Source organism: Psittacula echo (assembly GCF_963264785.1).
Source record: "Psittacula echo genome assembly, chromosome: 4".
Classification (NCBI taxonomy): domain Eukaryota; kingdom Metazoa; phylum Chordata; class Aves; order Psittaciformes; family Psittacidae; genus Psittacula; species Psittacula echo.
In genome coordinates this window covers 61,921,987-61,949,305 of record NC_137738.1, presented here as the reverse complement: position 1 = coordinate 61,949,305, position 27,319 = coordinate 61,921,987, and the positions used below count along the sequence as shown (strand labels likewise).

Here is a 27,319-nt window from a genome sequence, read left to right as displayed (position 1 = left end):
TCAGGGGACGGGAGCACCTCCCGTATGAAGAGAGGCTGAGAAAGTTGGGGCTGTTCAGCCTGGAGAAGAGAAGGCTGCGTGGAGACCTCATAGCAGCCTTCCAGTATCTGAAGGGGGCCTACAAGGATGCTGGGGAGGGACTATTCATCAGGGACTGTAGTGACAGGACAAGGGGTAACGGGTTCAAACTTAAACAGGGGAAGTTTAGATTGGATATAAGGAAGAAATTCTTTACTGAGAGGGTGGTGAGGCACTGGAATGGGTTGCCCAGGGAGGTTGTGAATGCTCCATCCTTGGCAGTGTTCAAGGCCAGGTTGGATGAGGCCTTGGGTGACCTGGTTTAGTGTAAGGTGTCCCTGCCCATGGCAGGGGGGTTGGAACTAGATGATCTCAAGGTCCTTTCCAACCCTAACTATTCTATGATTCTATGATTCTAATTAAGTCTTAAGGCTTGGTTTTCTAGGAAAATGAGTTTATATTAGCTGTCGCTCCTGCCTTTTGCAGTAAGGTTTTACTTCGTTAGCCAGTTCCTGTCCCATTTGACAAGCCTCAAGATAATACTAAAAAGCTAAATTGGTGGGCAGGTTGAGGGAAAGCAGAACATGCTAACTTGGAGGCTTCAGTGAGGGAAAAGAACACAGCATGAGCTCATCCCACGTTAAAAACCAGAGTACCTGCATAGGATATCTAACTGTAGACACAAATATGAGTAGAGTCTGGCTTCACTGGCTCTACATTATCACAACCATTATTTTGTGTGGTGCACTGGACAGCGTGGACGCTGCTAACTAGTAGAAATACAGCACAATTTCACCATGCTGCTGTGTCTTCATGATGACATAAATAGATTTAATAAGCTTTAATAAGAGCATTTACAGTACAAACTGAAGAGGAATGTACCCTTTAACTGGGAAGATTACTTGTTGAGAACAATTACCAGAAATATTTACTATACATCTATGAATGTGTGGTAGTAGATCAGTCTAGCTAGTTTTAAGCTATTTCCTAGACAAGACAGAAGTCAAGCTTTATGTTGCCTTGCCAGGAAATGAGAAGGTTGCTAATTACCTAGCTGTTCTCTTACACAGGCTGTGTTATCTTGGTGAAGAGCTTATTTACAGCTAGGTTTTGGAGGGGTTTTGTTTGTACCAGCTCTTACGCACTCGCAGAATGTGCTTGATTTTTGGGCAGAGACAATGTAATTATTCTGCTGATAATGTAACCCCATATATATTCCTGTAATCTTCACATTATAAATCCATCTGCCTTAGATTTTGGAAGCTACAAAATGTAGTATTAACCTTTCAAACACTTAGTGTTTCATTAATATTTGATTGGCACATAATAGCAACTCCTACATTAAGATTATCTAATTCTTATGTGCATATACCAACAGCAGGCTGGGCTGCTGATCATTCTGCAGAATCAGAATATACTTCTGGTGAATAAAACTAAAACCAATTTATTTTCTATTGCATATACATTTAGTCAAAGACAGGGCAAAGAATCCTGTGGCTTTGGTATATATTTCAAATATATTCTTACAGTGCATTTGACGAAAGTTATCCCAATGCATCCTTCTGAAAGCAACAATAGGAGTTGCAAAATCCTCAGACATGACCCTCTGACCCTTAAAACCCAATAAAAGCACTAAATTGAATAAAGAGTAGTATCATTTTAGTTAATACTGCTCTTCCCACAACTTACTCTATTTTGTTGCTTATTTCTGTGTCTCACAGACGTTCAAAAAGGGTAGTTGTATCTTACTTACCTTTCATTTGCATTTGAAAGGAATGTGGCAGTACAGAATATATGGGCTAAACCACTTTTCAAAGCAAAGCAAAGAGTGTGAAGGTCATTTATAAATGGACACCAGCATTTTTCTCTCTGTTGAAATAACTGTCTATTAGGACACTTGTCATTTATCGGTCTGCCTTCCCACCACAAAGGATTTCCAAGACTTAAAAGTGAGGTAGGAAAATTTGATCCATCCCAAACTCCTGATTTAAAAAAACCTACTGTCCTGGAATGCTCAATTTTAAGTATCTTAGTAGGATTTTATTTCAGCAGACCTGTATGCATGTACTCTTGTGGTTGGGAGGGTGGGGAAAATGACAAAAAAAAACCCCACATACCAACCCCAAACTGCTATGTCGGGTCTTTCTGCAACGAAAGAGTGTAACACCTTCCTTACCACCAAAAACAAACACAACAGCCAAAACCAGCCAACAGTAACTTCTAAAGTCAAATCAGTTTTCAAAAATATGGATTTCAGAGAAATAATGATGTACTGCATCAGATCATACTTATAGTCTGGATGCCTTCTCAGGTAGATAACTTTGTCCAAAAGAACTCCTGTCTAATTCAAGAACTGCTGTGTAGTTGATAGGTTTGCACAGCAAACATGGGCAAAACTTCCTTTTCCTTGCATCTTACTAGACTGCTTGTGCAATTTAGCTGTTATACATACCGGTCTTCTTTTATACACTAGGTATATGAAATGTAAAAGGTTGACAACCAAAAACACTGAATTCCAGATCATTATGTCCAAGGCACAACGATAGAGTGTAGCCCAAATGATGAACAATGCACATCCTGTAAAAAGTAAAAAAAAAACAAAAAACAAAAGTCAAATTTCACTGAACAATAAACACATTTGTACAAAGCCATCAAGAACGTGTCCACTGTGTGTAATTACGCTGAAAAGCAGTATATTCTACAAGCTTTACCACAGCTAGGGTCTGAGGATCAATGCGTGCAATGGTAGCAGAGCTAATCACTGCAATGGTACAAACAGGCACTGAGAACAGGTTGACAGCAGACTGCAGTCCTATTGCACGGGACTGCAATACTGAAGCAATAATAATTCAGATCAGGACTGGGGAAAGCATAAACACACAGCCCACAGTGATCTGTTACTAAAATGAAGCAGAAATGGGATGGGGGAAAACTGTATCTTAAGGAAAAAAAAAAAAATTAAGCAGATCATAAAACTTTATTACCAGTACTGCATTAATTAGACAAGCCTAGAAATGAATGCTTGCTGTTCCCATCAGCAATATTCGTATCAAATTATTGAGCAGCAGTTGCACAAAAACCTCCTAGAGTCATACACAGATATTTTTGAAAATTCAAAGGAAGTATCATTGCTGCATTTTGACGAGGTCACAGCAGGAACCTGAATTCTCTTGTAAGACATCAAAGAGAAAATTTCAAACGCTTACTTTTTTTTTAGTGGCTTTACTTTGAATAACGACAATTGCGTTAGAAGATAAGGCATGCTGGATGATTAGGGATTCTATTTTTAGCCTACAAAGACAATAATTATTAAATGATAGATTATGCATCAGCAAGTCTCTCCCAGATAAATGTGAGCCTACTACCCAATAGAGATGGCTGTAGAGGTCACAGATATATTTTCCCTTAAGTTTCATGCAAACACAATAAGGAAAAGGTGCCAAATTAGTGCCCCTTACCCTTTCTCCCTGAAGATGACACTGAATTCATGGACTCAGTATTATCTATTCTCTCTCAGTTGCTATCTGGCCAGGCAGCACTTACATATGGAGCAGAAAAATCAAAATATGGTGACTCTTGATCAGCTGGTTAATTAGACTACAAGGGATAGGAGGATATGAGGTCTGGAAGTATTGAAGAGGAGCAATTTTGTGAAGCAGCATAGAGGTGGGGCAAGGCCAAAGCAAAGGGAACAGATTGCTAGCAACCAGGCTTCATTACTTATGCTGCCCAGAGTAAATTTGCTTTCAGCTGCCACCTCTGCTTGCAAAACTCTGACTCCGTATCTGCTCAAAATACGAGACCCACAGATCAAAGTGGCAGGCCAGTGAGTGCACAGCTCCTTTTGCTTTTAAAACAAGAACTACAAAGATAGAAGGTCTTGGAATGCTCAGACCTTTGGTCATCAGTACAGCCTATTACACAAATAAGCATTCTCACTTAAAAATACTTAGGCATGCCCTGTGTTGTGATACACTCGGGTTTATCTTTCCTAACACTGTACTGATTTACTACTCTTCCTTTGATCATAAAGGCCTTGTCCCAAAGTACAGGAGCTTTGAAATAGCTGTGGGACTGCAAGAGTGTTACAAATGAAACCACACTTGCTCAGTCTCAAGCATGCCAAATTTAGTTGTTTTTCTGAAGTAAAATTTTGGCGTCACAAGATGCCTACAGTAGTGGAATAAATATGACTGACTTCAGCGTAACACAGACTGCATTCTGTATCAAATATCTGCACTTCTAAACTGGCAATGAAAATAACCCTAGTGACCCACAAGGGCCACATGTTTGACCCCACATTCAAAGAACAGATGGGCTGACATCAAGCTTTCTAAGGAAAACCTTGCCTACTGCAGCCATAGTAAGCCAGTGTACCAGCAAATACACACTCCCAGTACTTACTTGAAACCTAAAATTAAGGTGTTAAGGATCCATAAACTTAACTAAGATTTGGAATTTAATGAATTTTAAGCAGCCAGCCACCTCTGAAGTAAACAGGACCCACTTGTTTCAAGCTGACATCTTCATAGGTTTGAAACTGTAAGTTACATTTCTGGGAAATTTTAAGAACCTGGGCACATATAGCCTTTCTAGAAAAGGTGTGTCAGGGTCAGAAAAGGCCCCCACTTACACCAAACCCACCATCAGCAGAGTACAACGAACATGAGTACAGGCTGCAGTTTCACCATAACCTGAAGGGACCAGCTCTGTAATGGTTATGAATTGCTATTTCAGTCACAGGAAGGTCACAAACCTCTCCAGAATAATTCTCCTACCTATGGTAAGCAGGCCTCGCAGAAAAATCATATGAAAATTCAGAGTAGTTGGAATAATCAGTCCAACTGCAAAGCAAGTATTTGCCACGTGGAAAACAAGATGATGAATCTCCTTCCAATTTTCACATGCAGTCTCATTGAAAGGCACAAGAGTGGCATTTTTTAAGTCTGGAATAAAGCCTAGTGGAGTAACAGTGAGTGGGCTCATTACTGTAGTATTCATCTTGGAGACTCCTGCAATGATACAAAACAGAAAATAAAATCACTGTCTATTAAACTGAAATATACCAGACATACACCTGGATTTTAGGGCTATTTTCTTTCTTCCCAGGATATATTTTCCATTATCATTCATGGAAGAAATTTACAAGTGCTTTAAAAGGGTAAGTTTGATCCATAGTTCAGTAATGCTTTACTATCTCTTTCACTTAAGTGCTATGCTTGAAGAATGGTACACTTCAAAATTTGGACTGTATGCATATAAACAGTGCTATCTCCTATGACTGTCACTGCTCAGTAAAACATACTATGTATTCTTCCTAGTCCTACACAAATAAAAATCACATTCTGATCTACCATTTACTGAATAGGTCCACAGTCCCAGGCAAAGTAAATGTTTAAGAGAACAATCTAGATGAGAATTGACACAAAAAAAAAAAGTTTATGTAGTGTAAGTCTCCTTTATGGCATACAAAGTCATTCCTCTAAATAAGGAAAGGAAGGTTTAAAAGGAGAAACATGTGCTGTTTGGTTGATTGAAAAAAGGCAACAGACCATACAGAAATCAAAAACAAAGTCTCGACTTTTGCCTTTCTTGCAGGATCATTTGGAGGTCTCCTAAGCCACATTATCATCTTGTGCACATTAACAGAGTGGGCAAAAAAAAGGAATTCCCAAGCCACTTATAAGAACAGTAAATAAAAATTACCATTTCACCTCCTAGTAGATCAGATGCTACTAAATCAGAAAGTGAGATGCCCAGGATGCTAAGTTATGACAAGGTTGCTACTCTTTCAGCAAAATCAGTGGTCTACCTAGTATGAGCAAGCTTGCGAGACCTGTGGAACTCCTGGAGCAAATGAGACCAGTTAAAAAAGTTAATTTCTAATCTAAAAACCACAGTTTTGTTTGTTTTTGTAATAATGAAAACAGCATATTTTCATTTCACGCCAGTTACAAGAAAAAAAAAAAAGAAAAAAAGATATCTGTGGGCAAATATTTTCTCAATACAAAGTACAAAATTCCTATTAAAAAGACACTACAAAGAGAAACTGGAAGATTTCAAGGCACTAACTTTAAAATCTTAGGAGCTGGTCTGTCTAGGGAACTGCAGCCAGTGTTACAAGCACTCTAGAAAGGTGTTCTCAACTCAGAGCAGTTCCCAGCCAGAAGAACATGAATGTTCCTAGACTGTCTGTCAGAGGAGAACCCCATCTCCAGCAAGGCATGTATGGTCTCCCACTGCCACAGCAGCAGAAATGACATGGAGTTTGGCTTGAGTCTCACTAATTAAATACATGCACGTATCACTGAGCAAACAGGCTCCACAACATGCAACACGGTGGGATTTGCATTTAAGCAAATTCTGTAGAGACAGTGCATGTCCCTGCTGTGTATGCTTGCTAACTGTCATGTAATTAATTCATCTGCTCAGCAGACAATTCTGGGTCATGGTTAATACACTCAGTATCTCCTGCAGACTGGAATACTCTCTGCTATTTGAGTGCTTCTTGGGCTTTGGAGTAACTTTGATTTGCTTCATCCATTCTTTTTATTACTTCCCCTCTCCCCCCAATTATTTGTGTGCAAGACACAAGTAAGCTGAACTGAGATTCTAAAATTCATCAGTCTTTTAAATCCCTGTTTAAAGTAATGAGAAGAAAGAAATCGGAAAGAAAACCTCAGCCCTCTAATAGCTCCTCTTTGATGTCCAGAACCTGTCACAGCTAAGGCATGGTACAGAACACATAGAGGCATCTTGCAGGATCAAACACCAACATGGAAATAGTGCTATCCGTATCTGGATAGAAATTTTTTTCAAAGAAAAAAACCAAACAACAAACAACCAAAAAAACAAAACGCCACCTAATTCTTGCCAAAATACATAATTCACTTTTTTTAAAAAAAGTTCACTTTCCTCTTTTCATTCCTGCATTAGTTATTCACAAAGGTTAATTGAAATGTGGGGGTTTTGGCATAAGCAAATTATATATGAAATTGTTACCAATAATCACGGTGACCAAACAAATTCACAGTTCAAGTACCATACAGGCACCATCCAAACAGGTTCCTATTTTCTTTCAGCTCCTTGGCTTGAATTTAGCGGTCGAGGCATGTGAGCAGTTTCACTGACCTGACAAAGCTGCTTGCGCACAGAGCCAAAGCGGGAGCCTGTACGAGGCTGCAGGACTGGCATTTTAATGTGCTCATAAACAGAAGGTAATTGGTAACTGGGGAACTGTGTTTGCACTTACCTTACACACATCTCACCATTGTGCTCCTGTGGTTTTCAAACAATACATACTCTCTATGTGGGAACAGCAGGATCTCTAGATCTTTTGCAAAAATTTATCAGCAGAGTTTCTACCTACATTCAGTCTTTCACTGCCAATAAAAGCACCACTTAACCTGTCAACAGAATAAGTAAAGACAACCAAACTCACATACAGCTACGGAACCAGCTGTAAGTCCATCAGCTCACCGCCAGATCAAGACGGGCTGCAAGAAGTAAATTCAGCTGCATCTGACTGCAAATTGACAAAGCTTTCAGATGCTCCATTTTTTAATAATAAAATTTTGCACTGCATTGCTGGGAGGTTAGAGGCTACCTTATGCTTTACGACTTGTAAATCATCACAAATTTAAGACTGGAACCCGACAAGCTAAATTAACGGCACAGCACATGACAACCACGTTCTCCTCACAGCCCATCAAAACACCACTCCCCCCATTAGCCATGGATATGGATGCCACAAACCACCAGCTATAAACTGGCATAATGGGAAGATGTTTCTCCAACAAATGCTGGCCAAGTCATTTACAGCATCCACAGTTGTACCAACAGGATGTTCAATGCTTTCTGAAAGTCTGGATCACCTACTGGGTTACCCAAATTAGAACCCAGGAACCTAAATCTACCCACCCCCATTTTTACAAACTTTGTCTTTTAATACCTTGAAGCCCTTTTATGAATACATTTGAGCTTAACTTACTACTCACAAACAAACATTGCAGCAGTGCTAATGTTCTGGAAAACAGCAGAAAGCTGCAGAACTTCTCTGGCATGATGGTATTTTAAAGCTGGCAGAAACAGATTGATGCTATCTGCAAAATGACACAAGGACAGCTGTGACCCTGGCTCTGAATTTCAACTAGGGAGGCTGCTTGAGAATCAACAAAAAAGGCAGGCATGCAGGGTTACAAGCTGTAACCTAAAATGTTTGTCCACAGGTAACACCAGAAAGACAAATATTCAAAGTAACAGCTCTGTAATTTTTAGATTATTTCTTTACTCCCAACACCTACTGTTGTCAAATAATATTGAAGAATTAGAAAAAAAATCTGCTGTTCCACAAATGAGAAAGCAATTGTCGTTTCCTAACCTCTGCTACCTCACAGAGCCAAAGATTAAGTTTTTAAGTACAAGCCTTTAAAACTTTAATTTAGGGTTATATCTACTAAGGAATAATATACCACAGGACTTTGAGATCTTATGCTTAAGTCTTCAATACATTAAGGCATGTATTAATATCAGGAGTTAAAAATACATCCAACAGTCAAATAATTTTGGAAAAATTGGGAAAATAGTGTCAACTGAAATGAAAGTTTTGTGAAGCATAAGACAAATAATTAAAGAAAATATATTTTAATATCCTTTTTTTTTCCCCTGTCATATGGATTTAGATTTACCAAAGTAGGAGTTTGAAAACTCAGCTGATTGAAAAATCAAGCCAATTTGTAGGTCAAACAGGAAAACAAAACAAAACCAACCAAACAAAAATGCAACAACCAACTACACCCCACTCACTGCTACTTTAATAGTAAATTTCTGGGAAATAGGTAAAGTTAAGAACAAAGCCGATTAATTTCCATGGGGTTTTTTTGGTGCATGAAACTGATATTGAGTTAAGGTAATACACTGTGGGTTTAGGTCTGAAAATACGAATTCTTGGAATGTAAATAAAGCAAACTTATTCTAAGATTTTTAATATGCTCAGGACATCTTTATAGGAGAGGCCAAACTTGTGAAAGCCATTCCCAAAAGGTTTAGTTCCTAAATCTTCAGACATGAAGACACCTTTAAAATGAACAGGGGTTCATGGATACCCACACAACATGCACATAAGACAGACATTGCAGAGAAGTTTAGAGCAGATGGTTCTAAGAGAACAGGTCAACCAAGCCAACATAGGAGTGCAGTGTCCTGCTCACGTCACCATCCACTTTACTGAGATTATTTGTATCCCAGCGGTAAAGTAGCTTTACTATTCAACATCACTCAAGTGAGCCTCTTAAAGCTTTGCTTGAGAATGTTTGTATAACTTTACAGTCATTGCAACTCTACCGACCATCATTTATGTAGATGGATTCTGTGAGACTGAAGAGAAAAAAAAAAGTAGAAATCAAGCTTGACAATTGCTTTCTTTAGATCCTACCTGCAGGGCTTGAACTATTCTATGGTCTTGTAGCACAAAAGCTGCATAGAGAATTTGGACAATCAGTAATTTCTTTGCTTTTGTGAGCTGAAGACGAACTATTACTTCCAGCATAATAAAGTTAATTACAATTTAAGTTACCAGTTTCCTTTCTACAATGAAGTAGGAGTGAGCGGGAAAGTGGTATAGGAAAAAATATGTTTCAATATGCTCTTTAGGGCAAAATAATTTCCATTAAATGAGCCACGCTCTACAGATATTTGTTAGTCTCAGTCTACTTTATTCTAGAGAAAATTTAATAAAATTTTCATTAGGCACAGTCAACAGAAACACCCATACCATGAAAAATACTCTTACGTACACTCCCCACAGCAGCTGCGTAGCCATGCTATGGCAATGGAAGTTTGCTCCCTGCACTTCAATTCACACTCCCTTTTGATTACAGGGTCCACGGAAGTTTGGGAAGGGGCGCAGCCACGGCTGGCACCCCCAGACCCATTTTCCCCCCACACCCCTGAGGCTTCATTTTAGCCTACAACGTGCAAACACCAAACCCACCGTTTATACAATAGTATTACTATCATAATTAATAATTATATTGTTAGAATACTATTATAGTTAATAATAATTACTGTTGTTATTATTATCAAGCGAGCCGTCCCTTTACCCCTCAAAGGGCCACCTTCCCGCAGGAAGGCCACCAGCGCAGCTCCCGTTTCTGAGCCGCCCGTCAACGCTATGATCGGGGCGGGCGGGCGGGCACGAACCCCCTCGGTAGCGAGACCTTCCGAGCCCCGGAAAGAGGAACGCAGACACCCGGGCTGGAACACGCTCCCCTCGGCCGCCGTGAGCGGATCCGACAACGCAGCCACTCATCCCCCGGTAAGCCGCTCTCCAGCCCGGTACCCCACCGGTGCCGAGGGCAGGAGAGCCCCTTACCTGCCCCGCGCCCTCGGAAAAGTTTCGCGGCCGCCCGGACGGGACGGGCTGAGGCCACCGCTCCGCTCCTCGCCGCTCCCGGCACCACGTCCCGCCACAGTCACCGACCCGCCGCTGTGACTAAAATAGGCAGAAGCCGGCGGGAGGCTGCGGGCGGCGCCAGCTCCACGGCTGGCACCTAGCGGCCGCAGCGCGCAGGCGCCTCCCGCCGGCCCCGGCGGGCTGCGGACGCAGGGCCGCGGGGCGGCCGCCAGGGGGCGCGCGGTGCCCGGGGTGCGAGAGCCGGCCCAGTTGGACTGGAAGCAGCGGCTGCGGGTGGTGCCTCCCGGTTTGAAGGACGTGGGTGCTGAGTAGTGCCCAGCATCTAAACTCCGTGGGGTGAATCACCCCCGGAGGTGCCAACAGTCACCGCAGAGTGAACCCAGCGCTCTGGCAGCCTGCCTTTACGGGGTTAAAATTAGAAGGGCTAAATTCTCCCCTACACGAGCAGCAGGCAGTATTTCCCCTATATGGTGAGTCAAGAAGCAACAATGGCCTTTAGAAAACTGTTCTTCTCTACTTGGCACCTTCTGTGGTTGCTTTGTCACAAGCATGATGTTTAAGAAATGTCACCAAGTTTGCTCGTGAGGCAGTTTGACAGCTCCCAGAAATGATGCGCTTCCAAAGCAGGCCACTTGTGTCCCTGCATGCTGGCACACTCCTCTGCCAATGTCCTGCCTAACCTGCTTCCCACTGTCAGCCTCACAGTACAGGCAGTGGCATGCCCAAGTAGCCACCAAGCCTGTCATCATCTCTAGGATGTTGATGTGTAGCACCCAGCAATGAAAGGATTTCCAGACATAGCCTTTAAGGCATCCCAGCCCATCCCAAAACCCGGGTGTCAGTGATAAATCAGGACTGCAAAGGCAGAAAGCCTTTCCATACATTCTGATGAAATAGCTGCAAAGTGTTGGGGTTTTTTTCAGCAGCAACGTGCATATGGTCAGCATTATACTTGAATAAGAATACACAATCCTGAACAATTTTTGAAGTAACTGTTTACACTTGTACACACAACACGTGTCCTATGAGGCTCCAGTTTTGTTACAGTTGTTCTTAGCTTTACGTCTTGGAGAAGAGATCTATATCTTTCCAGTGATGTGTGCCATGTGAAGAGGGATTTTATGAATCCCTCTACCTGATTGTCCAACATACAATATGAATTTATTATGGAGGACATGGTTTGAGACTCTGTTTCCTCTGAATGGCCAGTCATTCTCATTGATGTATTCACTTTCCCAAGATGTAGAGAGTAAGTGAGCTGAAAAAGGGGTAGGAAAACCTAGTCAGTATAGCATGGCCATAGGAACAATCACGAGCGATAGCATCTAGCACATGTTTGAGGTTGATAATATTCAGCTATGCTTGATGGAACAAAGCCAAGCAGCTTCCAAAAGCAGCACAGAGCAGCCTGTCAGAGAGCTCCTATCCAAAGCTAGACTGACAAGTAAGCATTTTCTAGGACGTTACTGAACGTTGTGCATTAGAGAAGCACAGTTTGATGGATTAATTCTGTCTTTTGTAAAGTCTTTGTACTTCTTTCATTTTCCTCCATGTCCTCTCTGTTTTTTGTGAGGAGCATTGGTGGTAACACAGTGACTGCTTAGCCCAATGCAGAAAACCCTTAGGAAAGCTTGGCAAAGAACTAATATGTGCAACCACGTGAAGGTGTAGAACTTCATCCTGATTGAAGCTAGTCTCTTGGGATCTTTAGATTTCAATATATTTTTGACTACATCTCATTTCCCCTGCATGGCAGAGAGGTAAGATCCAAGGCCATGTGGTTAACGTAGATGGTGGTACCTAGGACAGCTGTCAGCAGAAAGAGTTAAATGAGGGAGGATCTGAGAGCTGCCCTATCTCCTAGCCCCTAGGAGGATCACAAGCAGATGAAGAGTGTAGACATGGTTCTAATGGGCTCTAGTCTTCTGCTGCTGGGTGCACCCAAATGTGGAAGGAAAACCTTACTTTCTCTAATATAATGACTATCCTCAATTTTATACAGATAATAGCACAGTCCTATGCAGATATCAGTGGCCATAATTTTACCTAGCTTTTAGTTATATAGATAATATTGCATTACATAAGATATATAGATAACTTAAACTTTCTCTAAGTAGAACGTACTAAGTAGTGTTCATTCTCTTAAACCAAGGTCTCATGTACTGCAGGAGAATGGGCTGGTGTAATTCAATCAGTTTAATATCTTACTGTTAAACCACTGTAAAGACTTAAATAGTTGGTTTAACCTCCTGTCTGTGTCAATAAAGTACAAGTTCATTCAAATCAGCTAATATAAATTAATCTGAAAGAGGCAAGAAATAAAAACTGCCTGGGTATACATTCATGAGGAGTTGGCTTCACATAGATCAATTTTTAGAGATTTGTGTTGAATTGATGCATTTCGCTAGCAGAGACAGGTCTAACGGTGTTACAGCTGTTCATTGATGCATGCTTTCTCTCTGTCATGTTTCTCTCTTCTGCTATTAAAGTCTTGATAGCTTAAGTACTTTCTTCAATTATTTAGCTATTTTCCAAGAAATGGTCCACAGTAGAAAATGTCACATGGATGTTGCAAATCACTTAGTCTTGTTCCTTATCTCCAGCGACCTGCTTTGTGATCACTGACCGTATACCCTAACCTCCCAGTGCCTGCCCATTCTATACTGCAGGGGAAATAAGGCCTGCTGAGGATGCGGGGATATGTTGCTCAGCAGAGTTTGGGCAGGAGTTCAGAAGCACAGCTGAGCCCAGAGGCTTCCTCTCCTGCTTCTCAGTTCAGCCCAGACAGGCACTGAAAGACTTTATTAAGCACAAAATAAAGTAACTTTCCATAAAATTGCAAGCACTCTGCCTCTTCCAAATGAGCGCCCTATTCCACAGCCTTTTTTAGGCATAGTTTTCACTAGAGAGAACAAATGCTTTGTATTTCGGATCCCAGATGCACCAGGCTGACAGGGCTATTTTCAGACAATGGTGAGATCTATGCCATGTTTCCATTTATAATTTCAGGAAGCATACTCAGCATCTACAGGCTAAAAGATGCCTACCCTAAACTAACCTTTTAACCTCCCTCTATAGACAATGCAAAGGGGCTCTTTCAGAAAGTAATTAATCCTCTGTGTGTTTGACAACTGTCTGGAGTGGGATGAAATATGTTTGCATAGCTCAGAAGTGCCACATTTCAGTAAAACAAATCCCATCCCAGATGCTGGAATTATGTGCCATAGAACTGAAAAATTACCCATCTTTTCCATAGAAAAAAATATTTATTTGCCTGATTTTTATATGCCTTAGAGCATCCTCAAGGATATAGTTTTATTAAAAGGGTGTTTGCATGGAAGACATGGTGAATGATAAATACTCTCTCAGCTGTTTAATGTTCTGGAGGTTTATTTAAGAGGAGTGTGAGCATTCTGGTGCATTTTTACCCCAGACCCTCCAACAGACACTTTCTGATATTTAGGCAGGCAATTCTTCCCGTCACATCTGCAAGGAGGGTGGCTTCTGTTCATATAAGGAGGGCTATCTTTTTGTTTGAATCGAGATATAGAACATCATATCACAGGTCTTCCAAGTGTCTGACTGATAACATAGTAATTGATGTTTGCAAACTTAGAGCCAGGAGACGACTTTCTTCTAAAATGATCTGTCAAAGAATCCAAGTTTTAACAGATGCACTGTTTGTCATAGATGTTATCTTGAGGTATAAGGTCAGAGTAGAACGGTTTGGTATTAAAGTTATCTAAACTGTGCACAGTAAACAATTTATTCAATCACACTTAGCAATTATTCCTGTTTCAAAATTATGCGTGAGCAGTCTCCTACTGACAATTTAATTTGTATATTCATTACTTGAAATTGCTCAGTGAGCAATTTCTGTGAATATGTGCAAGGCTATGAGCTGCTTGCAAGTGATATTTCTGAGACTTGCTCAAGCTCTACCTAAATCACATGGTTCACCCCCCAAAGAAAGGAGAGCTGCTACAAAACTGGTTGGATTTCTGAAAGTGAGGTGATGGTGCACCCATCACTGCCCTGCGGGGCAGCTTGATAACAGCAGCAGGGAATAACAGGGAGCCTGATCCCAAGGAGTCTGCTTCTTTCTGGAAAATCAGGAACGCCAGGTAGAGGTTTTGACCACATCGCTTGTCCAGCACTCAAGCTGCTATCCAGACATTGCTCTTGGTTAACATAAGGCAGCTCTTACTTCACATGTAATCGGAAAACAAGTAATAAAGCAATGCTTTTGCATTGCATCTGTCCCCTCTTTGGGTGATGGCCCATTTCTTGGGGGGCCCCACTACAGAGGATTTGGCAGCGTCGGTTGAACTGGCTGTGATTTTTCTCTTCCCTTTTTGGACACCTTCCATGAACAAAGAAAGTTCAAAAGGATCATGCAAAGATGTCTGTGCTAATCCCTAAGTAAATCCATCTCAACTGCAGCTCACAGCGTTCCCTCTACAGAGATCTTTATGAATTTACGTGAGCCTGTGTGACTGTTATCCAAAGGAATTGCAAACATTGTCAGGGTACAAATGTGTAAGTGCCTTTGCGTGTTGGTACAATGGCAATTACTGTTTTGTTGCAATATTAGTCCTTTTTAGCTGTGCATTTTAATATTCGCAGGTGGCTGGCTTTGAGAAGCAAAAGCTAGGCTTAAATTCCTAGAACATCGCGTATTAGCATCATTAAAATCTACAATTTTATAGGATTTTTTTCTAATAATTGATAAGGCTTTAGAATTTTATTTAAGGATTAAAAGGGAATTAAATGACAACTGTTTAATGTATCCAGAAGTACAGACAGAACAGGAAAGGAGGGGAAGGGAGGGGAGGGGAGGGGATGGGAGGGGAGGGGAGGGGAGGGGAGGGGAGGGGAGGGGAGGGGAGGGGAGGGGAGGGGAGAGGAGAGGAAGAAATCTAACAAAGACTTGAGGAAGGAGGACAAAGAAGAAGTGGGGGAGGCAGGAGATAAGTCTAAGAGGTTATTTAAAACAAGTGACAGGGAAAGCACATAGGATTTGAGAGTGAAAATATTCCACACTGAGTGGGAAGAAAAGGTAAATAGATGAGCTCAGAAGAACTGTGAATGGGTATGACATAGCTTTTTTAAAGTTGTTTTTTTTTCTCTACAAAAAGACACAGACAGCAGACAGCAAGAGTGGGGTGAAAATGCATAAACCCATGAAGAAGCCTACTGGAGAAGAAAGTAAGCCAAAATAAATGCTAGGAACAAAAGCTTAAGAGCAAAAACAAATCAGGATTGCATAAGTTTGGTCCAAATACACAGAAATGGTTTGATGTAGCCCAAGTATCAAGTACAGCATTTTATGCACTTGATCAGATTAGCAGTCCTAAATAAGAGTCTTGGAAAACTACTCCCTTGTTTTGAGCATAAAGCTCAAGGAGATAATAAATATCCAGTTTCTGGATTAACTGCTTCCTCTTCCGTTTCGAAAGAGTCAGCATCAAACGATCACTAAGGGGCATCTGGTCTGCATTTACTGTGCACCTCATCTATGCTGCTTTGTACGTCCAGATGCTGGGCTTCAGCTGTGTGTATTGTAAATTACTATCAAAATGTGTGCCGGGTTATAGTAGACCACTATGGTTTCTTGCAACCCTGATCTTTGAGAGTAAAGGCAAACACAGAATTAAACCCCATATATTTTCTTCTAATTTCAATGAATAAATAAGATCAGTCTTCTGGGTAATGTTTATTGTACTTCTTTGTTCTGTAAAGAAAAAAGCAAGAAACAAAACTCTATTATATAGCATCAAAAACGTGGATACAGACCACAGTAAACATACAGATAAATGTGATTATTGCTTTTGCATGTAAGTACATGTGTCACTATATAAAGCAATTTCAGAACTAAAATGGCAATGACTTTGGTAAAGAAAAAAAAAGTACTAATAATATGTAAAATTAAAACCGATATAAAAATGTTTATGTTCCATGTTTGATTTCAGAATATTAGTACTTACTGTGTTTTTTCGTACTAACACTTACTCATTAATTCTTCAAATAATGAACATACATACTGAAAGGACACTGTTTTTGAAAAGGCACAACTGAACAAGCAAATGGAGACTTAGGGAGAAACAGAGCATAGTGCTGGCTGTATGACTGATTTCCAAGTACTCCCATTCACCTCACTAGGGAGATCTGCTTTAAAATACTATCTGAGAGGACTTGACCTTTCTATAAATGAAAAGATGATAGTTCTGCTTCATATTCAAAGTAAGTATTCAAAATATTTTATCTAAGCTAAAGCTTAATAAAATAGAATAGCAGCTACAACTGGATTCAATAGTTTTAAAGATTTTTAACACAGAGAAATTAGATGAACAAAGCACAACACAACAGCTGTTTTATAGGAGCTGCTGATACTCATCCTTGTGTAATGTGGCAGACATGAACTGGCTTGCCTCACTTTTGTCACAGAATATGTTACTTTTTGTTTACACCACTGTAAGAGAATGCGCGTTGGAAGATAAAGGGTCATACCTAATGTGTTTCAGTTTACCTGTTGGTATCCCACCCTTGTAACCATGACCTTCACCTGGCCCCTGGAAATCCAGTCTAGATACCCAACACTGGGTATTTAGACTGTCCTGTGTCTAGGAGTCCATAAAACTTACACATGGGAAACAGAACAGAGATGTGTGCCTCACCCCCACTGAGCCCCAGCTCCAGCAGGCTGACAGCTGCTTGGGATCATCCAGCCAGAATCCCTGCCTGGGGACAGGGACCTGCTCACCTTTCACAGATCTGAGATGCTTTAATGTTTGCCTGTGACATGCAGCTGTTACAGAATATGATGGTGCTGCCCGCTTCTAGATAATGACATAGTTACAGCATTTATCCATGAAATGGGATTTTTGTCTTCAGTGTTTTTCTCAGCCTAATGTATCTTTCTCCCAGAAAATTATTATATCTTCCAGGTTTTAGACAAATTTGGGAGGAGACTTACTACTGCAGACAATGAAAACTCCAGGATTCACTGCTATTCTTAGTTATTTACCACCATTATTTTATTGCAGTTGTTTATCTATATGATTTCAGTGTCTGAGTCCTTAATCGTTTATTATCGTTTATCTTCAAAGCCTCACTGGGCTAGGGAAATAGTCCTGTCCAGACAATACATGACACATCCCTTAAATGAGAAGCTGTGGTGGAATTGACAACTGAATAAAATTGCCTGGGAATCCACAGGAAAAGAAAAACTGCTATAAAATTCTTCTGTTCCCACAGGCTTTTGGAAATGTCCCGTATTTTTCCTGGTTCATGACAATATTTAACAACATTTTTGGCTTGCAGATTTTTTGAGTCCAAACCCTCTGTTGGCAGAACCACCTGCATAGCTACCCTCTAAGAAGGGCTTTGCCAGCCATGATTTGATTTGATGCAATCCCAGATCCTAGGGCTTGCAGATGACATGCTTGTGCTGCCTTTCTCCTACACACTCCCACTGATGAAGCTCCACCTACATGGTTTGATTCATCACAATGAGGTGCCTTGATTCACATGGTAAGCTGAATTAACTCTTTCGACTTACACACAAGTAAAATTAGAGCAAGCAGAAACCGAAAGGACACAAAAATCTACAAGAATTGAAAATTTACATGGATTAGACAAACAGAAAAAAAAAAAGTGTGCTTTCCCTTGGCAGCCCTGAATTTACTACATTTTAATGCATATTAATGTAATCAAAGTAAGTATTTCAAGAGGGATTAAAAAATCAGCTTAATAAGGTATTTATCTTTTGTACCATAAAAAATATCAGTTATACAGTAACACTTTGGGCAGAAGAATACGCATTCAATAATTAGACTAATAGAAAGAAAAATATTTGATCTGTTAATGTCTGAATTCAGCAGATACTGTTTTCCCCTTTTCTATTTAACGAGTTTTCTTCTAGCTGAATAGCCATGGATTTGTTTTTAACACATGCTATGCAAGACCTGTTTATAAGAGCAGTACAATATTGTGTTTTAATTTTTCATGTACATGGAGCCCAAATATGTCTTATATTTATCATTTATAATAACTGAAAACTATAGAGCACCTTTTTTCTGGAAATGTAGCATCAACATATTTTTAATTACTGCAAGCATATGCCTTTGTTGTGGTGTGGCAAAACTACACAATTTCATCCAAGCATGTATTCAGCTTTCCCAGCTTTATTCTAGTACAGGTCATATATTTTTATGTATAGCTTGCCATCATTCTTTTCCGTACTGAGTTTCCTTTGATCATTGTCACATTTGCTGGTTTCTTGAAAATTTAGGACCAGGATGGCGAAATCACCAAGTCCAGCCTCTGTTATTATAGGCAACTGAATAAAATAATGTTTTTCATTAATTTTAAGCACTTAAAATTTGCCTTACATAGCATTATCACTTATAACCATACATTGGGATACATTCTCTCTGGCTTATTCTGTAGTTTTGAGTGGAGTTGCATTAAAAACATAGCTTAGAATATGTTACCTGTACTTACACTATGATTGGATATAAGGAAGAAGTTCTTTACTGTAAGGGTGGTGAGGCACTGGAATGGGTTGCCCAGGGAAGTGGTGAATGCTCCATCCCTGGTGGTGTTGAAGGGCAGGTTGAACAGAGCCTTGGGTGGCATGGTTTAGTGTGAGGTGTCCCTGCCCATGGCAGGGGGGTTGGAACTAGATGATCTTAAGGTCCTTTCCAACCCTAACTATTCTATGATTCTATGATTCTATTACTAGTTAAGAAAATAATACTTAATGAAAGAATTACGGGTCAGTGCCGTGCCCCTAATTAGGCAAGACTTGCTTTGAAGCTCTCACAATACAGTGCTGCATCCAATAAATTAATTTATCACAAGCCCAATTTAAAACAAACCTCTCCTCGATAAAACCTGTGAGAAGTTGAGTGTTCTCCTTTTTCTTTTCTTTTTCTTTTTTCTCCTTGGACTATCCTAGGCCATGAAGTTTTTTAGCTTGTGCAGTAAACTTGAACCCTTTTGCAGGCTGTAAGGGCAATTCCAGAACAATGTTCACAACTATAACAACTCCGGAAGATCGATTGATGGTGATGAACGAGCAAATCATCACATGAACCAGATTCTGCCACTAGTATCTTATAATGGTATACAAATGTAGACATAACCTCAAAGGAGATTACGGAACTTCCAAAAATGTAACGTATGACTAAAGGGGTATCACTGCAGATCAAGACAACGATTTATTAATAGTGTTCTCAATTCACAAAGCAGCATGGACTCAAGTATCCATTCACTTAAACTGATTATGAAGGAGCCTGACCACCTCACTGATAGTTATTCCTAAGTAAAAACATAGCCATAAATTGCATGATGCCCAAATCAGAGCTTCATCTAACTCCAAATGTTTACTGATCTATAAATAATCATAGAATCATAAAATGGTTTGGGTTGGAATGGACCTTTAAGGGTCATCTAGTCCAAACCCCCTGCAATAAGCAGGAATATCTTCAACTAGATCAGGTTGCTCAGAGCCTGAAGGGTCTCCAGGTATAGGGCATCTACCACCTCCCTGGGCAGCCTGTTCCAGTGTTTCACCATCCTCATAGTAAAAAATTTCTTCCTTGTATCTAGCCTGAATCTCCCTTCTTTTATTTTAAAACCATTACTCCTCGTCCTATCACAACTGGCCCTGATAAAAAGTTTGTCCCCATCTTTCTTATAAGCGCCTTTTAAGTGCTGAAAGACCACAATAAGGTCTTCCCAGAGCCTTCTCCTCTCCCGACTGAACAACCCCAACTCTCTAATGACTGGGTGCATATATCACAAAAGCTTGTATTATTTTACTGACATCAGTCTGACTATACCTTTACTTAGGTATATTATACAGCTCTCCCAAAACACTGGTTTATGAGTCACATACCAGAGCCCTTTTTACAGTACGTTTTAGAAGTGCTGTGAAGATTAGAAAAAGCTGAGGTGGAAAGGGCTTGCTGTCTTGCTTCCAGTCCTATTGTATGTACTTATACAACTGTAGATATCTATGCCCTGAATTCTACAGCTGAAATGTTCTGCCAGTCATGACTCAAACAGATGCTGGAAAGCTGGAGACAAGTTTTTAAAAGTGACTAAAAGCCCAAAAGCCACAGTAGCAAAAGCTAAACAAGCGTATGTGCAGAGACTGACTCAGACATGTCCTAGTAGAGATTTCTGATGGTAACTGACTCCATCACAGGATGAAAAAGCATCACAGGGAACTATGGTTGGAAACCAGGAGGAAACCAAGCCACACACCAGTCACAAACAAAGAAAAGATTATCAAAGTATGTAATAAAGCACTCATCACTCCAGAGCAGGTACCTTTCTAAGCAGTATGCTGTAGTTGAAATAGAATAAATAAGCTTGATACAAAAATTGGGTAAGCAAGAATCCTTGGTCTTATTTTGAAGGTGAAGATGATCATATTAGTTTATTAAATGTTGACCCTATTTAAGTTAGGCAGGGTTTTTTTTTAATACATGGGTCAAGCCCATAAATTCAAGAAACCCAAGGAGAACATTAATCAACAATTTATATTTCACCTAAATATAGAGTAACGTCTCTTTTATGTTTCTAGACTATAATATTCCTATATTTGGAGATTGCTAACACATAAAACATTAAGTATACTCTTCATATAGGTCCAACAAGTTATAGCACGAGAGATTTTTGAATTCTTGTTATCAGAATGAGAGATGCGGTCTGTTTTTAAATCACCTGATAAAAACCAGACATATGGTTTTCAGAGCAGCTCAACCGGGTGAAGCAGAGTGGGGATCCAAGGTGCAACATAAGGACCAGCATCCACAAGAGATGACGCACTTCATACGCACCTCAGCACTGAGCACTGCTGACAAGTAACGTGATACTAATCACAGCACTGAAGTTACGTGAGAGTAGCTGTTTGAGGCATACCAAGGGGCCAGGTAGTCTGCTGTCTTGTCCCTTAACTATCAAAAGTATAGGAAGAAAGCACATGCTTACTACACACTGCCAGCCTCTTGCACTTTGTACCATAGTATTTTCTGGGCCAGTCTTTAATAGCAGTCAATGAACTCTCTGCAGTTTTTCAATTCCTTTTTGACCAAGACCAGGTAACTTTGTGAGTGAGGGACTTCATACATTAAGTAATACATACAGAAAACATCGCGTGGAAGGGCTGTTAGAAGGATTTGGGGATTATTACATTGCATGCTATAGTATTTATGTTCGGCAGATTTTCCTGTCTGAGAAAGGGGCATAAGCCTAAAAGCAAAAATTGTACAATGTTATCTGCTTGACACTGAAGGTCCTTCAAACAGGTGGTGTTTCATATCACTTCTAATAGCTTTCTTATACATACTGCATGATTATCTTTCAAGCATGAGGTTGCATCACTATTTTAAATCCTCCATCAACAATCCCCAAGATCTAAACTCATCCATATATCCTCAGGTACACACACAACGGTTGCCCTATCACAGGCCAGCAGTTTTAAAATATTAAAAATGTCATCTACCTCCAGATGTATCAAGCAGCAATACAGGCTCATAAAATAGTAATGCTTCTTATTTTTTGATTACTGGCAGGCACCAGGCATAGCAGGAGGAAGGTGAGTTAGCAAAGGCATTCACACACTTCTCCCCAAAGGCACAGTGACCTCAAGGGTCAAAAGCAACACCCTCCTACCAAAGCAGGAGCTGGTGCTCGCTTATGCCATTAAACCACCACAGAATTAGGGAGAGAATAAAGAACTTTTAAATCAGGAATTTTACAGGCACAGAAAAGTGACTCTGGAAGCTAAGTGAGAATGTTTCTGTTAAAAATTGTATTTATTGCTGTAGCTGTTTCTGATAACCCTAGCTAAAAAGAATATTGTAAAACAAACTCCAATGGTTTGGCAGTTCATTGATTAGCAGTATTTATTGTATATGTCATGAATGGCACTGACACTGTTGAAGCCTAGGTCCTGTAGCATCACATTCTATCAGAAACACTACACAATCATTTCCGTAAGCTATATTTGCAGCAGACACAACTGCTTTACTTTTGTAATGCCAGCAATTACATTTATCTTTGTTTTCACACATTACATCTTTAGGACAGCCAGGGAGAACCCAATTGCTCATGAGACAAAATTCGGTGAGGGGCTCTTTGCTTTTTTATTTGGTTCTTGTTTTAAGAATTGTGCTGCGCATTTCAAAATCTTTTTTCTCTTTAAAGAAAGGAAACAAATACAATGGGTTTCTTAAATCTTTTTTGGCAATATTCTGCATGTTAATGGCATATATAGGAATGCTACAAGCAAGTTGCCATAGTTTGAAGACAACTTACTAGTTTTCATTGACTGGCTATACTTCATTATGGCAAAAGATTTTGAGAGAGTGTAATAACAAATACCATGGGTTTGGTTTTTTTTTTTTTTTTTTTTTTTTTAAGAAATAAACCAGACCACAACACAGAGGCCACCGCAGTTACAGTAAAACTTCAGCCTGTTATGATGTGTTTTCCTCTAAAAGTATGGGGATAAACATCAACAAAAGAATCAACAGAAACTAAACACGTTGCACAAACAGTCAAAACACAGAAGCCAACCCGCTGGCTCTAGAGAGAGGAAGAATTCAAGCTACTCCAACGAAAGTAAATGGCACTTGTCTGTCAAATTTGGCATGACTGGGTCTCATTCTGCTTCGTCTTTCTGCCCTTCCGCTTCACACTTTGCATTCCCCTTCTTCACTCTGGGGAATGGCTGCCACAGAGTTTTCCTTCCTAGGACAGTGGGCTGAAGGGGTTGCAGTTTGTAACCGCCATGGGCTTGCGCCGGGGGGACCTTCTCTGCAGGTGGTAGGAGGGCTGCAGCGTAGGGGTCTCTGGCAGTGCAACGTGGTAGAAGTTCGGTAACCGAATGTCGTACCTAAAGCCTTTCCCCATGTGCACTCTGTCATTCAAGGCATAGAGTTTTTCAGCAATGTCTCTTCCAATTAAAATTGAGAACAGGCGGGAGATGAAACGGTGTTTAGCAAACAGCAGATACAGCTTCTTTCTCCTCCAGGCCACGTACCGACAATCTGTCTCTGCTGTAAGAGTTACCTATAGGAAAGGAAATTAAAATTAGCTAAGAGGGAAGGCAGTGACATCGCCGCTGCTGCCCCTGCTCAGAGAGCACCCTTCTCTCAGCAGGCTGTGTCCGTTCACTGCATACACTTCGTGTCTTTGCGTCTACTGTAATTAAAGCCATTTAATCCAGCCAGAGAGCTCTGTAAGGTCTACTGTATGCAAAGGACAAGTGAGAAGGGTCATTGGGAATTGCACCTTGTCAGTCTCAGTGACAGTATGCCTATGCCCACACCGAATGGCAGCCCCAGCCAGGATACCCCAGCCTTGGCCCAGCATTCCCTGCTTCGCTCTTGACAGCCCCAGCTGCAAAGGCAGGTCTAAAGAAAGCTCTCAATAAATGCCATTTGCCCTCATGACATGAGACATCAGATCCCACACAGGCAGGAGCTCATGTGTCAGTCAAGTGGCAGCACTGGGAAGGCTCATGGATCAGAGAGGAAGCCTGGATGGACACCGAGTCCCAGGCTGTACACCCATGCCAAGCTGTATCACAGCCATGTCTCTCCCAGCCCGTGCTCTCAGGTTCACCTTCCGTAGAGAAGCCTTTTCAGCACCAACTTCCACCCACCTCCTGCAAATCTGGTTTCCCAGGGCTGGATTTTAGCACAGCCAAAGAATGCAAACAGTGTCTACCTCCCATATTAGCTTTAAGGAAAAGACAATTTTTTGTAACAACAGATGCAAACAGAAAGAAGAAGCAAACAGCACAACCAGTCCAGCAGGTAAGGCGAGGACCTCCCTCCCCAAATTAATGTAATGCCACTTGTTTGTATAATTTCACAAATGAAACCCCCAGCTAAGTGAACTTATTTCTAAACCAATTAGTACTTGAACAGTTTTCTGTAGTATTAAAAAAAACCAACAAACCCTTCACCTTTACCTGGAAAATTCCCTCTTCTGTAGGCCTCAGTGAATCCCATTCAGGAGAATCCAGAAATTGAAGAGGAAAAATATAATGCAGAAACTCCCCATCAACTGTCACTCTGATCCTACCAAGATAAGATGTGTTAATTTGTTAGTACTACCTGTACAGCAGCAATGACTGCAACAAGAGTGTGTTATTTCTACTATGTGAGGAGTTTAAATATAGCTTTGAGAGCATGAAAAAGCAATCACTGGACAACAGTGTCCTAATTATATTTTTGAATCCAACTTGATCAGGCCAGTTGAAAGAGAAAATAAGACAATTTTGCAACTGAGATGGAAATCTTTCCAGGCCTTATTCAAGTCATATCATTATTCCCTCTAGGGCAGGTCTGAGCAGTGATGTGCAAGCATTGTCAGGAAAAGGCCAGCGTGCACCGGAGAGGTGAAAGACCAATGTACACAACACCATGCACCTCCTTTACGTGCAAGCCATGGGGTATGCTTCTAGGTTTGGCAAATGCGTTTTAGAGGGAACAAAGTGGCAAAAGCAGGGAGTGGGAAGCAAGAGTTCCCCCCAGTGTTAGATATGGTGCTTTCAATGTTTTACAAGAATTACATGACCACGCAACTGTCTCTGGAGTCAAGAGAACAGCATGGATGCACAGGATCTCTGTAAGAACACTGTGGCCTTCTGCAGATGCCAAAGCAGAATTTTCTTTCTACTTTTAAAGTCATACTTCAGTTTGAAGGCACACAAGCAGGAAAAATACGTTAAACCTCATAAGCTAAAAGAAAAAAAAAAAAGCAAGCTGTAGGAATCCTGGTTTTACATCTGGTCGTCACAGAAGTTAATGCTTGTTACAAAATCAGAAGCAGCAGCCCTACACTGCACGAAGCAGGGTAGCAGAAACTCCCTGCATGATTACTAACTGGTTGGGCTTGCAGAAGGATGGACACCTCTCCTTCAGTATGACTACGACTAAAAGCAACGTCCACATGGTACTTTACAGCCAGCTCCCAAGAATGCTCTGGAACAGGTTATCACCAAGGACAACTACCTAAAATCCACATTGTTCATTGCATGTAGTCCTAAATCAGATGAGTTTCAATCTGTCTACAAAATCCATCTGTCCATGCAGCAGGCTTTCAAAATGCATCCACAAAATGTCCCATCAAAGGCAAACGATGGCCATCATCTCCAGGTATCTCACCTGCTCTTGTAGTGGTCCAGCACTGTAAACACTTGGTATACCACTTTGTATACAGTATGAAAGCTAGCACTGCCCTTCAGGAAAGCATCAGCAAGGGAAGGGAAAGCATCAGCAAGGTTGCCAGAAAGGTCTCCAGTATGCAGGGAGCAAAAGCAGGAGTATTTATTGCCTCAGGGTCTAACTAAGTGCCACACTATACAGTAACTGTAGACTCAGTTCTACAAATCTTGATAGGGCTCAACTACGTTCCTTTGTAATGGAAAGGTGCTTCTAGACTTCCTGCTCTCCCTTACTCCTCTTCTCCCACTACCCATAAAGCAAGCAAATACAATCTGTATTGAAGTCAAGATCTCTATTAAATACAGTTTACCTCAGTATATTTGGTTTCATAACTACCTTTTACTCTTGTTTCAGAAAGATGCTGTATTCATTAGCTAGGCAGTAGATAGATAGTAAATCATAGCCCAGAGACTGAAGCACATATTTTTTCCCTTTATCCACCTAACCTGTTAAGTACTGTGATACAGTGGTCTGGGAAAAAAAAAAAAAAAGACTTTAAATCCTTTCCTTTATGCTATTACAGATTTTGTGCTTAGCGGTTTTACTCTAAAACTGTAATAGATGAGTGTATTTAGCATATTAATATCTATATTACTTACATTAATACTTAATCTATTGTACTGGAAAATGAACAAACAATACACAATCCAGGCTCTTCTTTTCTTTTTCTTTCATTTTTAAGAACTAGGGGAAAATAAAGATGTTTGCAGGAAGTCCGAACAAACCAATACAAACCTGCCTGACACAAGCAAGGACAGTTTATCAATAGGTGTTTTGCCCTGCATGGCGTAACAGTGTTCCTTCTCCAGGGTAACCACTTCTGCATCACAGCACAAGACGATCTTCCTGTAGACAGTCAGGGAAATTCCCAGAGGCTGGAAGAGAGAGCTATAGAGTTCCTGGAATTCTCTGTCAAAGGAAACACTCCGAACTTGGTAGGTAACATAAATGAACTGGACGAAGCATATAGCAAACAGTATAAAATTCCAGGAGAATATATCAGCAGCACAGACATCCAGCCAAGCCCAAACAGAAGAGCAGAGAAAGCCTAATCCAAGTAAACTGAAGACATAGAGAAGCCCAAAGAATCCACTTCCACCCATGAAGCCCACAACAAAGAGAATACTGGCTAGGTGATAGATAGATCCCTCTGCCTCTCGCTTCCAGGTGGTACACGTAGGATGTGCATATATCAAACTTTCCCAAAAACTTGCATTTTCTCCCATGGCTGAAATATTTTTTCGATTCAGCTGAATCTTGGAAATTTTTATTTATGAGACGCAGCTAGTGGGGTCCTTTGCTTTTCCATTCTTGCAAACTCTGCTCAATGATCACAAAACATCAGGGTCTCTTTTGGTAGTAAAGTTGCACTTAGGACTTCCGGCAACAAGGAAGCTAATGTTCTCAGAAGGCAATGCTGTTTCTCATCAGTTCATGCAATGTTCTGACTTCAGCCATGTCATCCGTAGCGCCATCTGATCTGGACAAGTGAAGAAAAGAGGAATTACTTATAAAATTATTTTCATCAATTAAACTCTATCAAAGCTTTTATTGCCTAAAACCACAGACTGCGTTACGATCTTCCAATTCCCCTTCGTAGCCCTGTGATTCCAGGATCAAACCTTAATGTTCT

General features: G+C 40.7%; 2 protein-coding genes across 2 annotated transcripts in view; both read right to left on the bottom strand.

Moving 5' to 3' along the window:
* The window catches only part of POPDC1 (popeye domain cAMP effector 1), a gene marked incomplete at both ends in the record, with an annotated part of 28,307 nt that extends 23,288 nt beyond the window's left edge, over positions 1–5,019 (bottom strand). The window contains 2 exons of the mRNA XM_080616540.1: positions 2,471–2,595; positions 4,797–5,019. Coding sequence (XP_080472666.1) covers positions 2,471–2,595; positions 4,797–5,019 — 348 coding nt within the window. The remainder of the gene's footprint in view (positions 1–2,470; positions 2,596–4,796) is intronic.
* Positions 5,020–23,200: 18,181 nt separating this feature from the next.
* POPDC3 (popeye domain cAMP effector 3) lies at positions 23,201–26,912 on the bottom strand (the record flags this gene model as incomplete). Its single annotated transcript, XM_080615907.1, has 3 exons — positions 23,201–23,521; positions 24,429–24,537; positions 26,422–26,912. 3 exons carry the CDS (start codon positions 26,910–26,912, stop codon positions 23,201–23,203), a joined length of 921 nt encoding a protein of 306 aa, XP_080472033.1.
* Between the last annotated feature and the right edge of the window lie 407 nt (positions 26,913–27,319).